Consider the following 17605-nt stretch of genomic DNA (forward strand, 5'->3'; position numbering starts at 1 on the left):
CAATATTGCAGGACCAGTCAGATTAAACCAACAATGTAAACATTTAAGTCCATGTGACAATCCCTGTTACCGAGCCCTTTTAACTGTGCTAAGTCATTTCGTGGAACTGATACTTAAACAATAGAGATTATCTGTGTATCTGTACATCAGCTCACTGACACACACATCGTTATTAAAGTTTTGACAACAAACCAAAAGGAAAAAAATTCAAAATATTTACTTAGTCTGTTATCTGTCTTCAATAATTCAAGGATGTTCAAGGATGTTGATCCATTGGACCAATACAACTTTAAGGGTCTAAAAATAGTTGAATTATTACAATGTTACATCAAGGATGTAAAATAACCACCATAATGTTGTTTTTCTATATATATAATTGAAGATTTTAAAGGACCAGTGCATAAGAATTAGTAACATCTAATGTTGAGACTGCAGGTTGTCTAAAAAACACAAGCTTTCACAAGCACGTCAAGAAAATATGAGAGGATTTGGTTTTCCTTTGTGTATTAAGCTTCTGCTTAAAACATAAAATGCACACACAAATGGTTAGGTTTGTCCATTTTGACTGCTGTAGAAACATGGTGGTGCAAGACGTCATCCTCCGTAAACTATGCCCTTGCCTAAAGTACATTTGCATATTCCAAGGCTGCAAAAGCTGAATGATTCTTACACTTTTACAAACATTCTTATCAGTAGCATGTTCAATTGTGGCCGATAAATCCTGCTAAATGTTACACGCTGGACCTTTAAACTCCTACGAATCGAAACTACAATATAATAACAAAACAAAATGTAGGTCATATGATTTTTTATGTGTCTGTTATGAGGACTGCAAACACTGGAGTAGTTCCAATGAAACATGTAAAATATAAAGGTTTTCATTTTGAAATCAAATTTGCAGCGTGTGTTAAACTGATCACCTGAGTTGGTTTTTGTGCAGGAGGAAAAAAAAAAAAGGCTCATTCTATGATTTAATGAAACCAAAGAGGGGCCTGAAAATAGAAGAAGAATATTTTGATTGAATGGTATAAGTCTGGTGCGGCTTTTCGTGTGCACTCATTTCTGTAAATGTACTCTTACTTCAGCACTTTGCTGCCAGGTTGTCCGGCTGTATTAGAGGACATAAAACCTTTCTGAATCTCCATCCAAAGCAAACATCTGCAGCAGCCTCGCAGTATGTGTTGGGAGGTGCAGAGCAATGCTGCTCCACATCGTTAAGCACTGACAAAGAAGACACATGCATTTACTGCATTAACATACCTGGATGCACTCGGGTTCACATACACACCCACGCGTCTTCCAGAAAGGACGTTCCACCCCCCCAGATTTGATTTTTGTGGGCTTTCCTACTGTCCAAACTGAGTCTGAGGTGACAACACCTCTCTGCCCCACCGCAACACAAGCCTTTTGTCTGCTCCCTTTCTGAATATATAATGAATGTCACAATGGCTGCAGGGAGAGAGAGAGAGAGACAAAGCTGATCTAATTAACTGGGTTTGCCTTTCCTCTGGTTTGGTGGTCGTTACCTCTGCATAAGGAATCATAAGCACAATGCCGCTCACTGTGGGAGCACGTGCACAGACACCCAGAGATAAAGTATGTGGTAGTGGTGAAAAGGCTCATACAAATACAAAGTGAAAGTGACACATAGAAAAGGCGGCCTGTCAGTGCAGCTGGCATTTTGTTCTGCGGGGAGCAGTAAAACCTGTCTACCTGGCAGCCCCTCTTAGACAGGAGCGAGTCCTCTGGGGTTGGATTGGAATCCCTACCAGCCACACACCTGACAGGGGGGCTGTCTGAAAACTCTGCAGAGACCCTATTACACATGTCATACCGCTAAGCACTGCAGTGGCCACCATGTGACAAGCTCCCCACACTTTATTAAGAGCGGAAGCTCAGCCACCGGGAGACGTTACACCGTCTCCGCTCATGTCACATTGTTTGCCATACATTTCTGCACAGTGTCAAATTATAAACGACCAACATTCAGATTGATTCTGTTCAATTTGTTTATGAAGTAAACACAGACAGTTACAGCAGACACAAACATATGCATGTAACAACACTGCCATCTACAGGCATATTGCTGCTACCTCTTTTTTTTAACTGTGCAGACAGAACACACTCTAAATTTGAAAGCTACATTGTTCTTAATATTTACTGTACATTATTCAAACCATCAAGATTAGAACATCAAGAGTAAAGTACGTGGCTATAAGTGCAGTGTGACGGGCTAACAGGTGACTTTCTTCTTCACAGGTTAAACGGAATGAAGATGCTGTTTTCATGGAGAACCAGAAGAGGAGCTGAGGGTTTCCTCCCGTCTGGAGTAAAGTAAAGTTGTGCTCGCTGCTTTGTTCATCGCCAAGTCTTTAATCTGTGGCTCTGGATCTCTACACTCGGAGCTGGAATAACACAGATAAAAAATCTAAATCAAATGCCATTCAAGAGCAGTCAGTCCCAGAAACTAGGGACCCACAAATGTGTGAAGCTGTGATTCATTTAGCAATCAAAAATGTCTAAAAAAAAACCAAACTGATTTATTCAAAATATTTGAAATAATATCTGCTATTAGAGAAAAGCCCTACATTATTCTTAATAGTGGTCAAAATTATAGCCTAAGATCACATATTTTTGTCCCAAAGCTCTGGAATGAATTAGAAAAAATTGTGTTCCACCATGAAACCTCATCAGCTGGGAATAATGGACAAAAACAGCTGAATGTTAAAGAGCTGTTGTTACTGTGATTTGTTGTTTTGTCTTGTCTATAACCCGGGTAAATGTGCTGCTGCTAGATTTTTTATCTCAATGAGGTTTTCCTGGAAAAGAAAGGGCAGTAAAATCATTAATTTGCTCTTGTCACAACATATTCTGTGAATTAGGCTCCAATGGTTTCTTATCTTTAAAAGTGGGTCCCTGTGTAAACAGTTTGGGAAACTGTTTAGCGAATGAGTCAGACGGAGGTGAAATTACACCTCCTTAAAATAACTCTTGTCCTTAAAGCTATTACAATTCCAGTGCTTTTGAGCAGCTGAATATTGGGAGTGGAGGAACTAAAGACTCCAAAGCATGGTACAGTACCTGTCTGAGTCTGAGTCACAACACAAGCTGAGGTCTTTCTGCACATCCTCCTCAGAGTGGAACCTTCTCAGTCCACAGCGCTGAACTGCCTGGGTCACAGAGAAGTGGGTCAGTCCAGCAGCACAGGCCTCAATCCTGGACACTCTGAGCTCCGATTGCAGGAAAAGGTGCAAGCAACTGTCGGACAGCAGCAGAGGACTCTGGAGGATCCTGGAAAGTACAAAGTAAGATGACTGAACAATAATGCCGCATTTTTGTATTTGTGGCCGTCGTGTGAAAACAGCAGTCAAGTCACGAGACCCAGGGTCTTTGAAAACACAGAATCACCAGTTTTGTTATCTGCCTTTTCGTAGTACAGTATGTCAAAGTCCATTGGGTGCATTGATCACGCGAGGTCCTCCTTACTGTGTCAAAAAGTTCTGGAGCCCTTTCATGCGCTCAGTGATCTGTTGGGCGTTGTTCAGACTGAAGAACGGATTCTTCGGGGGCAGCTCTGGCAGCTGGACCCTGCAAGAGACAGCAGCAACGACAACTGTAAACATGGGAACTGAAAGTAGAGGCCTCCTTTTGTTCTTACTCAAACCATTTCTCAGTGCACGTACAAATGAACTTACATTAGCTGTGAATTTGCTTGCAGTTTTTGCCTGAGCCATACAAACTCACTGTACCTCCTCCTCACTCTTGAGATTTTTTTGTTGAAACACACACTGTCAGTCTGAAACACATAGTGACACACGTATTACGGCAAGCTCTGGTGTTCGATTGTCTAGAACTAGATCTCATCCTTTTACTTACATGCAAACAAATTTCATAGTCTATGTAGGCGTGCCAAAAGTCATTCTTTTGTATCCGCGGGTCCCGCACCCAGACGCTTACAACCTGCTGCATGGAAAATGGAAGAGACACTCTCAGAACGCAGAATGCACCGTTAGAACAAAAGGGAAGTTTTTTATTGTCAGATTGAGGAAGTTAAGTTATGACCAACCCATGAAACATATGGGGGGTGGGAAATCCCAAAAAAAGGTCCAGTATTGCTCAGGACAAAAACACTTCTCAAAAGTTGAATTCTAGATTTCTAAATGCAGACTTGCAAATACTTTTCTATGACACACTTTTTTTATTATAAACATTCGAAGCAGAAGTCCAGTCCTACCTCGTACAAAATGTTGTCAGTGTCCTCCCCCATCATGAAAATGTCAAGTTTGAATCTAAGTAGTGTTAAGTCAGCCAGACAACGCTGCGCCAAGTGTTCTAGTAGTGATTCCTAAAGTGTGTTGTTCAGGGGCAAAGGTTTGAATATAACGTCATAAGACCACGGCTCCTCCCCATTCTGAAAGTTCGGCAAATCACTCAATTGAAACTGAAAAAAAATCCTTTCACTTCTGTTCCCACATCACAATTTAACATGACAAACACATGACAAAAGGGAAGTTTTTGTGTTTGTTTTTTCCTTTTATTCACAGAGACTTCACAGATCTATGGTCAACAGTTACAGTGGTTCAGTAGCAGGAGTGTTTTAGGAGGTCGAAGGATCAGCTGAGTGTCCCATAACAATAACGGGAGATATGTCGAGTCAGGACAGTGCTATCAGGATACAGGTACATGTCTCCATAGTTACAGTGTCCTTCATAATTAGACAGTCTCATTTCTAAAGTGCTACGCTTAACACTCTTCTCAGCCACCGCTAGGCTCACAAAATGTACATTTTGAAATCAGCGTTTAGAATCTTCACAATTCTGCCGCTATGTTTTACTTTGTTTAAAAAGCACCAAAATTATAATCTTTTTTTTTTTTTTACTTTGCATAAAAGCCAACATTTCATTCCATGAGAAGAAAACACTTGGTACATAGGAGCACGTCTAGGAAGAGTGACATTTTGAAATACTCTCCATCAACAAGGGTCGTACAGTGAGACACTGTAAAAACACCTCACAACAAAACAAACAACATGGTGAAACAACAGACGTTCAAACAACTACACAATCATCAGCTACAACCAACAGCTAAATGGACTAAACGGGCGTCTGCAACCTTCACTATCAAGAGCCATGTTTGGGAGCTGTATAAAGTTTTATATACAACTAGAAAAAGAAATCTGTTGCAATTGAATTGCTTTTAAAAGAAAAATGGAGAAAAAAAGAACACTGGGATGTGTAGGCCTACTTTGAAATAAAACACACGCAGAGCTACTCAAGTCCTTGTTGAAGTGAAAAATAACCCACTTTGAAATTAATAATGGATTGATTTGGATTTCATCCTCTACAAGGATGGCCATGAATCCAAATGCATACTTCTTCATGTTCATATGAATGTTATTCCATATTTCTATGACAAATAAATAAAATAGATTAGGTTGACTTGCTCCTGTGAGCGCAGACAGGAGGCAGTGGGAGGTGGGCTTGCTGTAGACATAGTATAAAACACTTTTATGTTTCACCTTTATCTCTACAAAAAAAAAGAGGAGTTCCTTTCGAAAGAAAAAAGAAAATAAAAAAAAAATGTTACTTATTCCCATAAATCATTTTTTCCAAAGCTACAGGGAGCCACCACTGAGGGGCTAAATAACCGCAGGTTGCAGACCCCCGGGCAGGAGGTACAGTGAGTTAATTCTCTATACAAAGTGATGCACACACACTAGGTCTCCTTCAGGCTATACAGTGTATACTACATTACTAAGTAACAGTAAGTCTCGAAAGAAAACGCACGTCCACAGTGATTGTGTCAGCTACATGACACGAGACCAAAGATGCTACAGGCAAGTCTGACTTTTATACTTTTTACGCTGCTCTGCACAAAGGTTAGTTTGAGTCTCCATCGCAGTCTCCACAGAAGGCACAGTGACCTCCTATTGAGCACCACAGGACTCGACGCCCTAAATATTTGCCCTCTCTGAGGTTTTTGCACCTGCAGCGAGATGTAATTTCACACAGCGTGCCTCTAATGTCAGCTGGAGGAGGAAGAGGAGGAGGAGGAGGAGGAGGACACTCGATGGAGGCTTAGACTAAACTTAAGGTGAGAACGCAGCACGTTTACTGGTTTCTCCTCTGCAGTCACACTAACACACTTCACTGCTCCTCGTCTCCACAGTGCCAGGTCAGCTTCCGCTCGTAGAAGTCGATGACCACCTGGGGACACCTGGCGCTCGCTTCACGGGCAGACAGCAGCGCGACGTCATCCGAGTTCTTCCTGTGGGGGAGAACACGCAGCAGAAGGACAGGCATTAAAATGGCTGCCTCTTGCTTTTAATGCATGGAAAATGATGGGCTATTGTAAGGTGAACGGCTGACGGGGACTAAAACCACAGATTTATTCATTTATTCAATATCACATTTTTATTATTGTGACGTCAAGCAGCAGGAGAGGAAAACCTCTATTGATTTTAGCTCCTTATGTGGATCAAGATTTAAGATTGTGCTTTGTATGCGAGGGCACGTCGCTACAAGTTCCATGTGAGAAACAGATGCCTGTGATAAGAGGCTTATGAAACATGAAAACACTGTACAGTGGTTTATAATGTTATGAGGGGAGGACTTTATACACTGTGAAATCATATAAACAACGAATGTATGTCTTTGCAGTTCACAAACGGTTCAAATTAGGGTGCGAAGGAAAGGTTAGCTTGTATTCGATTAACACATCATTATGATGTATCGTGGCCAAAGTGGCACAGGGTTAATTTTTTTGCTGAGTGATTGAATGAGGGATTGTTTTTGGAAGCAGCTTGTGTTCACTGTGCCAGCAGACTGGACCCAGTTCAATAAATTCAAGCCTTCTAAATGAAACCCACATCTTTACAAGTTCAACTCTCCCTTTTTATACGGCTCTTTTTAGCAAAAGGTATCCGTTTCAAGCCGAGATTACTCAAATGTCGTGTGTATTTTGGTTGTGTTACACTGAAAAACACAGTGTAGTCCTCTCCATAACCGTAGAGCTACGGTCAGTTCTTTCCTAAACAGTGTTGTTACATTAACTTGTGTAGCACAGGCAACTGCACACTCACACGCCACTTTATTAGGTACACCTGTTTGACTGCTTGTTAATACAAATCTCTAACCAGCCGATCACATGATGCATTTACGCATGTAAACATGGTCAAGAGAACCTGGTGAAGTTCAGACCATGCATCAGAATGGGAAAGAAATGTGATTTAGGCGACTTTGAGTGTGGCATGGTGTATTTAAGATCTGGTTGATTGGGAGTTTCACGCACGAGCATCTCTAGGCTATAACTATCTCATGAGCAGCAGCCCTTTGGACACAAATCCCTTGTTAATGCCAGAGGTCAGAGGAGAAAAGCCACACTCTTTAGAAAACGATAGAAAGGCAACAGTCAAGCAACCACTTGTTAAAGCCTATGTGTGCAGCAGACAACCTGTGAACGCAGCACGCGCGGAACCTTGAAGCAGATGGGTTACAGCAGCAGCAGAACACAGCAGGTGTGACATCTGACACTTAATTAGGTGTCCTGTGTACCTAATAAAGTGGCTGGTTACATGTTTGGTCAGTTGCAAGTTCACTGAATAACAAAAAGACGTCCAGATAAAATTTGATATTTCATCATCTTTGCTGAACAAGCAGATGAAGTTTTTTTTTTTTTTGCTTTCTGTTGCATTTTGCCGTTTGCCTAACCACTGAAAATCATTCAGAGCAAAAGGGGAAGCAGTGGAGTTACCATTTGACAAGGAACATGAGCTCTCCCTGTCTGTCTGTGGAGCCGATGATGCATTCAGGCACGAGGTAAGTGCTGAGGTCGGTGGGGGCATCTGACTGCTCATCGCTTGGCTCGAGCATGTCGCCGTCTCTCTGTAAAGTGTGAGCCTGCTGCTGCAAACAGGACTGTGGAGGGAGAGAGAGAGAGAGAGAAGGAAGAGGGGGAGAAGGAAGAGAGAGACAGCGAGAGAAGCACAGGAGTTAGAATGGATTTTTGTGAACTGTACAACTTCATTGTGAAAACAGGAAATTTAACTGCTTTCACTTTCAGGGGCATTGTGAAACTAACCAACTAACCACCTTCACACACCATTTGATTTTATATTCAGTCTTAAAACTCTCAAAAAAGCAGGAACTAAGGTCTACCAACGTGGTTGGAGGCTTTTATGCACTCACTCTATGAAAGGATTCTAATAATGGCTTCTTGTTGTTTATTTTCCTCATTACAGATTTGGGTGCAGATGTTCTGTAAATAACATGGAAACAACCAAACATAGAGACACTTTGCAGAACTGCATCCCGGACCCTCATACTCACAATTTCTGTCTCTTGCTCTGTCATTTCTTCTTTGGGAATTAACTCTTCCTCATTCTCCTCAGAGTGGTGGGTGTTTCTCAGAAACTCTTCAATGAGTTCCGGACAGTCCAGGTTGTCCTCAGGTTCCCATGTGTTTTCTGCACTGTAAATTTATATCAGGAGGAGGAGGAGGAGGAGGAGGAGGAAGAAAACAAAAACAACACGAGCAGAACCCCCTTCATTAATCACGTCACTTTTGTCCTTCAACATCCTTCATTGGCTCCCTATTAAACACTGCATTGACTTCAACTTTCTGCTCTTCACTTTTAAGGCCACCCATAACCTCTCTCCTCTGTTTCTCTCTGAACTCCTGCGCACTGTCACACCTCGCCCGCTTGACCACCGTGGAGGCTAGAGCTCTGCCTCCCCCCGAATCAGGAACTCCCATATGTATCTTTTCAAACTTTGTCTATAAAACATTAAAATGGCATATTCTGTCAGATGTGGTCACATGACTGTAAACCTGTTTTTCCATTACTTTTACTGCTTTACTGCTGTCTAACGCTGCCTTGTAGGGTGACAGACATAGACAATAATATATAGTAATAACATATATATCAGGGATCAAGTAAATGTGGTCGAGGGCCAATTGTTTTGTAAGCATTTGAATATTTGGGCCAGATTATCGTCTCTTCATCAGGCAAAGTGCCTTCAAACGTCTTCAGTCAGAATCCAAAACCCACGTTTGCTGCCTAACAATAATGTGGACGTTGTCCTCAATCACCAGCTTGTTACGAAGACAAACGCGCGTGAGATACAAACTCGTACTGTTAATATTTATTGTGCATGATTTCACTTTCAAGAATTACTGCTTCTTCTTTGAGCCAAACATATGCAAGTCGTTATTTAACGTTTACATTTACTCCCCAAACCTGGCTGTCTCCATGACAACAGCAGTGTTAAACATTTACTTTAGATTAACTGTCAAATCTAGCAACATAATCTATTTGAATAAATTCATATTTTTTCAGAATAAAACGCTCCGAATTGGGTATTAAATGTACATTTTTTGTGAAGATAAGCAAATAATTTAAGATCAGATTTGTTAAATCAGACCAGACACTGATGCTGAAAGAAAAGCTATATATATATAAATACTTGGGAATGTCTTTTTTTAAGATAGATATAGGTGTGATTGGATTAATGATAGTGTTTTTAAGTCAAGCTTCAGTTCAAGTAAACATTATAGAATAATATCATGTAAAATATTAGAACATGGGGAACCCAGGGATTTGGGTTCTAAGTTCTAAGAGTGTTCTCTGTCAGTTATATGTAGATGCCTATAAGTAAAAATGTATTCATTGCAGTAATAAATAAATACATGATTGTGGGACAGCTCACTCACTCTGTGAAGCCCTTCCACTTCAGAAAGTACTCGACTCTTCCATTAAAGACTCTGCGGCGAATGATCTTTTCTACCACAAACTCCTGGACAACTGTAGTCTCCTCTGTCTTCCTCTGTTTGGCAGTCTGCTTCTTTCTCATCCTGCCGTGAACAGAACAAAAACAAACGGAAACGAGAAATGAATGACAGCCAGCTTTGTGTCTCGGTCCGTCTGTGAGACAGACCAACCACAGGCGACGTGACAACAGAAACAGTCTCACACTGTCCACTTTTATTTTTGTTGGACCTGCTCACAGATGGGAGACATAAAAACACTTTAATGTCCCTGCTGCTGGGCTCTGTGCACAGCAAACATGGCAGTGGTGAGTCCTCTGCTCTGCTCTCATCGCTTAATCCAGCGCTCCACCTGCTGTTTGTTTCAGGAGCACAACAACATGGACTGATTCAGCCTGAAACGCAACACGTTACTGTCTACACACACACACACACACAGAACAAACACGTGCGTGTGTGCGTGTGTGTGTGTGTCGCTCGGACAGTGTAGGTAAACAAAGAACGTTGTGTGCAGACAGCGCGTAAACAAGAGTGAAAACGCGCCCGCGCGATGCACACGAGACGAGCTGTAATGAACGATCTGCACGTACGCTGTCGGTGTTTAGTGAGTCTCTGCGGACAGTCTGCTGCTCTGCTGCTCTGCTCTGTGCTGTTTGGCGTGCAGCTGGAAACGTGCGCACCGGCGCCGTCGATGCCGCCGCTTTGTGCGCAAATGTTTTGCTCGGCGTGTTTACATGAGCCAAACAACTTTTCTTGAATGGCCCCAGATTAAAGATGGCCGAGGATGCTCGGAGGAAGTGGTTGCCAAGGGAAAAGGTCATGCCAGGAAAACCGGGAGGAGACGACGGGGACGCGCACGTCGCCGACCAATCAGGGCGCAGTGCGCTCGTCCGTCCCCGTCCTGTGCTGTGGAACAGCCCCGCCACCCAAGGGCGTCAGCTGGGTATGACAGCGGAGAGATCCTGGCACGACGAGACCAGAACTGTTCCAGGGTTTTAGGATTCTTTCATAGTTTGGATTTTTATCAATGGAAACTACTATGTACAATTTATTCTGTACTATTATGAATTTCTTTGTTGTAAAATTATGTAAAAATGTGTTGTTTGTGTTTTATTTATAGTGTTGTGTTTCCTGTGCATTTATTTTTTAAATTATTTTTAAATGAAAAAAATAAAATAAAGACGGATATTTATTTGTAAAAAAAATACCATAATAAAGTGTTAATTAATTTGTGTTCAAAAATCACTCAATCAATTAGTCAGTCAGAAATATAATCAAAATGTGTGTGTATGTGTATATATCTATACATACATATATATGTACATAACCTATACTTTTATCTATGTTTATATTTAGATATTTTCATATATAATTATATTTTATTTGCATCACAGTTGCAGAATAACTTATTATTGAAATAATAAGTTATTCTGCAACTGTGATGTAAGTTAGTAAAACTATGTAATAACTAAAATAAAAATAAAATCAAGATACAGCTCCATGCTTCAATATAAAAAATGTAAAATATAAATATATGATGATAATATTATAATAAGATAAAATAGAATTTTACTTTTTATGCTTAAAAAGGTACAGTATAACAGTATAATAAAATCTGTGCTGCAAATACTTTAAATCAATTCAACACTTTTACTTGCATTGACGTGTTTGTATATATTGTGTTATTTCCACTTTTATTGAAGCTGACGGTCTCTCTGCAGTTTCTGCAGGAACACTGTTTTCACGGAGCAGATCTGCTCTCCACAGCCTTCCAGAACACACTGAGGAGATCACAGCAAAACAGCCTCCGCAGCGTTTGATTGACAGCCTCCTTTTAGCCAATCAGAGACCACAACGCTGCGGATTGGTCAAATAAGCAGCCCTGCTAGGCCCACCCCCTCGACCAAGTTTACCCTTTTACTACAACTTACTCCACACTGTTCTGTAACACACCACTAGGAGACGCAGCGGGCTTGTTTTGGACTGTGTGACAAAAAAAAAGAAAAGAAAAGAAGAACTCTCCTGCACCAGAGCAGCTAATGACAATGGATTTATGCAACTACACTTTGAAAGTGCCACATATGCAGGATTGTCTCTGATACCCTTTCATCCTCAAGGTAGGATTATGTAACAGTGTTCGTGACACGTACTTATGGACCACCACGGCACAAGCAGCACCATGACATGGTGTGGGAATGAGACAAAACACTGGCGAGACCCTGAGGGTGTAATTAAAAGTGGTTTCAGTGGGGAAAAAAGCTGCCAGGCGCCTGCACAGAAGAAGAATGGGGTTTATATCGTCCTCAGAAAAGAACCTTATTGATCTCAGTCTCAGTGGGGACAGGACACAGGTCCTGTGCAGGTTGCAAATCAATGCCTGGCCATTTTAGACCTGCCACATGTGCTCCCATGTGCACTGGACACGTCACGTGGGAGGTAGACCGTTGTATGATCCACAGGAAATACATGGGTACATTATTGATAAAGTTAAAATGCTGTTTTTCATCCGTGGTTAATTATTAACACTGTGTTTGAAGATGGTCTCAAGAACTAAACACTCCTCTCTAGTCATTGAAGAATAAAACGTTTTATAATTAACAAACTTTTAAAAATACATTTTTAAAATTAATTAAGATTATTATGAATTAGTTATGTGAGATGTATAAAATCAGTTCATTTAGTGGCACCGGTACTTAAGGCAGTCTTTCCTTTATTTGTTTTTATTGTTTTTTATTTGTTTTTCAGTGTGTCAGAGCTTCTGTTTATAATTCATGAACTTGTTTATGAGGGGATAGTTCCAGTTATGTATAGGATGCTTGCACAGTTCTTGAAAATTGTGAAACACTGTTTTACAGACCTTGAAAAGTCTAGAAATTAGTTTGAAAGCCTTGGAAAAAGTCTGGAGAAAAAAAAAGGTTTAGCTCATAGTAGAATTTAACAGTCTTACATGTTTGTGTGAAACTGATGCGCTCTTGTGATTTGTATTATTTTTAAAAATGTTTTGTCAGTCAAACATAATTTACTGTGAATTCTGCACATTCATTAACTATTAATTCACTTTTCCACTAACCACAACTGGCACAATCTCAACAAGCAAGTATAAAACATCAAAAAGTCAAGCACTTGAAAAACACATTTGTATTTGGTAAAAGGGCAAACACCCTGTATGTATTATGATATAATAAGATATGTTGCTTGTGGGAAAGATTTTCTACTTTACATTACATTACATCTATAGCTGCACGAACTGGTGTATTAGTAGACCCTGAAAACGAGGCAGGACATGTTGGTTATCTGCTGCATGGCCTGCTGTTGCCCTGTGACCCCTTCCCTTCGGCTGCTTTTGGGTTTTAGTATTAGTTGTCATAGTAACCAAACACCAATAGGTCCGAGCTGTCGCTTCAGGCGCGGGAAAGGCAGCAGCGCTCGTAGTGAGGTCCTGCCTGAATGAACTGCTCTGCTACAGTGTGGATCATTTTTGGATCTCTTAATCAAACCATATTTCAGCCTGGAAACACAAGATGGCAAAGATCAGAGGTATTAATACTATTTACGTCTTTATAAGTAAATGCAGACCATAGATATGAGGTTTGACATGCAACAAATTCAAACTGAGACTGTGAATATATAATGTGTGTGTGTGTGTGTGTGTGTATAATATACATAAGCGGCACTGATCATTTCTACATCCACAAATAACTCTAAAACCACTAAACTCCTTTGCAAACTATAACAGAGCAGTGAAAATATTTTTAATGACAACCTGGATTTTAGGGGGATTGAGTTCAAGGGAATGTCTCTACCTTAAATGACTCAACAACAGGCAATAATGAAGTGATTTGAAGGCCTTTTTTGTGCCTACAGCCAAACTGACTGAACTCAAGATTGTCCAGGGCACTAAAAATGAAATACAGATGTTGATGAAATGACATGCTCCGAAGTGCAGCGTGAAAAGATATACTGCGTTGTACCGTCATCCCTTAAATCTCCCCAGTTCCCTCCCAGACAGGCACATTCCTGGGGCCCAGTGTGAGTGTAGCCCTCATGCACATGGGCCTTGAGAGTCACACAGTCAGAGCAGAAATGAGTCCAGATGGCTGGACCCTGCTGTGAGGGGCTGTGGATAGAGTGAGTGCAGGTCTGTGTGGCTCAGGCAAAGCCTGACTGGACTCTTTTCACATGAAGGGCCCCCAGCATTCCCTCAATACCACCCCGCAGCTCTCCAGTTACAGCCAGGACAAGGACATTCACGCCGGTCCTGTTATTCTTACCGAGTGTTAATCTTGTTGTATGGGGAGCAGTGTTCAGTGAAACAGTATATTGATGGCTGGTCTGGTGGGTGAGCAATTTTACGTTGGCTCATTACTGACTGATTGATTGACCACATTTTTACAAAGGGCTTTCTTCGACGTCATTGCCATATGTGGTGCAGACGTACATGCAGCAGCGCATTATGGAGTAACGGCAAAACAATTTGAGACGTGCAATTCTTGTATTAAATGTATTGACGTTTAAAGCTTTATGCTCAAGCTTATAAACTGTTCTGTCATTGTTTAACGTGTGTCTAGTGACTCATCAGTCCAAGTTTAGCCACTTCAGTGCTTCAATGAATGGATGTCCAGACAAACTTAGTCTTTGGGTTGAATTCCCTTTGTCTATTGAACATTATGCATTAAGATTCTGATGAGGGAGCAGCTGGGCGATCAATGGAGTAGCACGTAACTTTCTTTCAGAGGCACATTTTGGTGTTGCTTTTGTTTTCAGTCATATCTAACATTTCTACTTCCTGACCAACATGCCTTCTAAATCCAAAAGTGGCTCTAGTTCATCTGCGCCATCACTGCGGCCTGCTACACACGCTGCATCCTCTCCCCGTAGTGATCCCTCGTCCCCAAGCGACGGTGCTACAGTATCCACAGTCTTTTGATCGTTCGCTTTAAGGTGGATGAACTGGCAAGTGCAAGTTTTTGTAAACTTGTAGTGTTGCGGTAAACAACCCGGCAACTCAGCCACTCCTTAATCAACATATAAAGAAACACAAAGACCTGATAACCGGGCTAAATGATCAGAATGGCTCCTACGGTATTAAATATTTGTTTTTGTTGCAATTGTAAGAAAAGCAGTATGAAGTATTAAGAAGCTTATGGTGGTTTAGAGTGATGCAATGAGGCTGCTGCTTCATGCTCCAAGGTAGCAAAGTGCCAGTCAACTTTTGGTGTCCACTGATGTCCCTTCATATGAGGCACTAGGAAATCTAATGTAGAGCTGAAACGATGAATCGATTATTAATCGATTACTAAATTAATCGACAACTATTTTTGATAATCGATGAATCGGTTTGAAGCTTTTTTCATGATTAAAACAAGATTTTTCAATCGTTTAAACTTCTTAGATATGAATATATTCTTAATTTCTTTGCGCAAAGAAATCATTAAAAGTCAATCATTTTGGTTTGTGGACGAAATTAGATGAATTGAGAAAATAATCGACAGATTAATCGATTATGAAAATAATCATTAGCTGCAGCTCTAATCTAATGTACAGTTTTATGAGTCACCTGGATGAGTTTGAAAACAGCGTCACAGAGGCATTAACCAGCCCGTGGAAGAGCTGCTTCCATTACTCATTCCTGCTCAGAAAACACTGGCGTGACAGCCCGTATATGAGTTGTAGTTGAGTAATTCATTTTGTCTGCCCTTTTTGTGAGTCTTTAATAACGTCTGAACTGAACTGAATTTAGTGTCACTATAGCTCCTCCATGCAGCATCTTCATCTGCCCCACACGCTGCCTTCACATCCGATTCAGTTTCACATACTGAATCAATTTGGCTGCGGAGTGACTTCCCCTGTGTAGTTCATGTCTTGTATGTGTGCGAAGCAGTGGCCGCGTATTAGTGACTTTTCATGTGTAACAGAGGAGTCTGGACAGCAGACCTGGATCTGCTTGCAGAAATCTGTCTCCTGTTTCAGAACACTTATATTGTGCCCTAGGTACTTTTCTCCATGTTATTCTATACGTCGTTCTGGCACGGAGGGCTGGAGGGGGGTAGTTATATGCCTCATGTCTATAAAGTGACAGAGAATGAACACATATCCGCAGAGTATTTGTTTCACTACTTGTCGTCGGAAAGATTCATGCACGGAGCGCTGAAGTAACATTTTCTAGCATCTGGAAGTGGAATTGTTGTCAAATTCCTGTTTCCACTGTCAAGAGTGAATTTGCAGGCTTAACCTTATACTTCACGCAGACTTATAATCCTGTGAGTGATGAGAAATCAATGTTTTAAGGAGGTTAAAAATAGCTTTGCACGTGTTATGTTAACAGGACTGTCTTTCCAGACTTTGGGGATCTCTGGGGGTGTTTTTTTTTTCCCCTGTTGTGGAGTTAGATAGAACTGGTTTGTGTTAAAGAAATGTGTCAAATGAAAGAATAAGCACATAACAAACAAACAAACAAGAAAGACCAAATAAGATCACTACAATTGTTGCTATTGTTATAATGTTACATATAAGAAAATAAACCTACGGACAAATCCTATGTTTTTCGAGTTAAAAAATAGAAAAAGGGGTAAAATGATAATGAAATACGAGTAAGGATCTGACTACATTGTAAAAACATAGCAATAATACTGTATTTAATACTTAACCAGTGTATTCATAAATCTAATTTAATTAAAAAGAATTATAATGCAGATTTTGACAGGTGTCCAATTATTAATTACATATTACTACATACTTATAGTATGACTATTAATAATGCCCGATGTAAGTGTAAGTTAAATTTAAATACTAACTGTTTTCTACTTTATATAAACATAAAAACAAGTGTACCAGCTTTAAATGTATGCTCTGTATGTGAAATCAAATCACTCTGCACAGTGAATAAGTAAAAGGTGAGTATATAGAGTTTACTCGCTGTTTATTCATCTGCAGTATACTTTACAAAAGCTGCATTTATTATCTGTGGATGTATTACAGTAATTCCCTGATGAGTCTTGGTGGTAAATCTCTGTGGATAATTGTTCTCTTTTATACACAATTGTTTTAAAATCCTATTTGTGCTGTTTTTCATCAGCATTTTAATAAGAATTTTGCAAAAGACATAAAGATCTGCCCGTGCTGTTATATGCCGTTCATTTCTGTGCAATACTACCTGGAGTGCAATAGGTGGGTCTGTGCAATATTGAGTTCAGTGCAAATATGTCCGGTGCAGTGTTGACAGCTGGGTAATAATGTTAATGTTTTTATTTTACTTTACTTATTTTGATTGTTGACTGTGTTGAATGTGTGCGTTTGTTTATTGATTGTGGCTGTTGTGTGAGATGTAAGTCTCTCCATAAGTCACCTGCCAAGTTTGAAGCCGTATGTGATGAATAGACACACATTCCTTGCATTTATAGATGGATATATGCAGCACCACTGAGCTTTAAACATATAAATAAAGTGTATGGCACTGTGTATGTGTGATGCTGATGTGCCAAGCTCCACTTTGTAACTTCTGTTGCCAAAACACTGTTGGTGTCGCTCATGAGCTAAAGCTTGATTGGTTTTCTTTGTCGGACCGACATACCTGGATAATATGATTCATAGTCCGATTACTCCTGCATGTATACGCTTAGTCGGACTGAAGTCAGACTTGGCGTCCTGCACATGCACCGAAATGTCCTCCCTGGTCTTTTACTTGGAAGTAGGAAGAGACATCTCGCTGTTCACTGTTTCTTTTCTGTCAACAGGAAACCGATTCAATATTGCTCTAGCTTATAGCTAGACGCCACCTACGGAGGCGTAGTCAGACGTACACAGCCAATAAATCAATTTTCTCCTCCGCATGTGTACACGG

The 17605-nt window shown here is 40.6% G+C and overlaps 2 protein-coding genes across 3 annotated transcripts; both read right to left on the bottom strand.

Annotated features, from left to right (window-relative positions):
- Positions 1 to 1995: 1995 nt before the first annotated feature.
- snx10b (sorting nexin 10b) lies at positions 1996 to 4357 on the bottom strand. Of its 2 annotated transcripts, XM_044034547.1 has the most exons (6): positions 4235 to 4357; positions 3877 to 3963; positions 3696 to 3796; positions 3487 to 3588; positions 3082 to 3291; positions 1996 to 2405 (listed from the first exon to the last, which is right to left on the bottom strand). In XM_044034547.1, the coding sequence occupies exons 1-6, from the start codon at positions 4268 to 4270 to the stop codon at positions 2285 to 2287; spliced, it is 657 nt and encodes a 218-aa protein (XP_043890482.1). In that variant the 5' UTR covers positions 4271 to 4357; the 3' UTR covers positions 1996 to 2284. The 2 variants fall into 2 exon arrangements, with proteins under 2 accessions (XP_043890482.1, XP_043890483.1); XM_044034548.1 differs by lacking the exon at positions 4235 to 4357 and having other exon boundaries at positions 3877 to 4025.
- Positions 4358 to 4512: 155 nt separating this feature from the next.
- cbx3b (chromobox homolog 3b) lies at positions 4513 to 10574 on the bottom strand. Its single transcript, XM_044034549.1, has 5 exons — positions 10356 to 10574; positions 9712 to 9852; positions 8328 to 8469; positions 7753 to 7916; positions 4513 to 6267 (listed from the first exon to the last, which is right to left on the bottom strand). The coding sequence occupies exons 2-5, from the start codon at positions 9849 to 9851 to the stop codon at positions 6147 to 6149; spliced, it is 567 nt and encodes a 188-aa protein (XP_043890484.1). The 5' UTR covers position 9852; positions 10356 to 10574; the 3' UTR covers positions 4513 to 6146.
- Positions 10575 to 17605: the final 7031 nt, after the last annotated feature.

This window comes from Solea senegalensis, linkage group LG9 (assembly GCF_019176455.1).
Source record: "Solea senegalensis isolate Sse05_10M linkage group LG9, IFAPA_SoseM_1, whole genome shotgun sequence".
Classification (NCBI taxonomy): domain Eukaryota; kingdom Metazoa; phylum Chordata; class Actinopteri; order Pleuronectiformes; family Soleidae; genus Solea; species Solea senegalensis.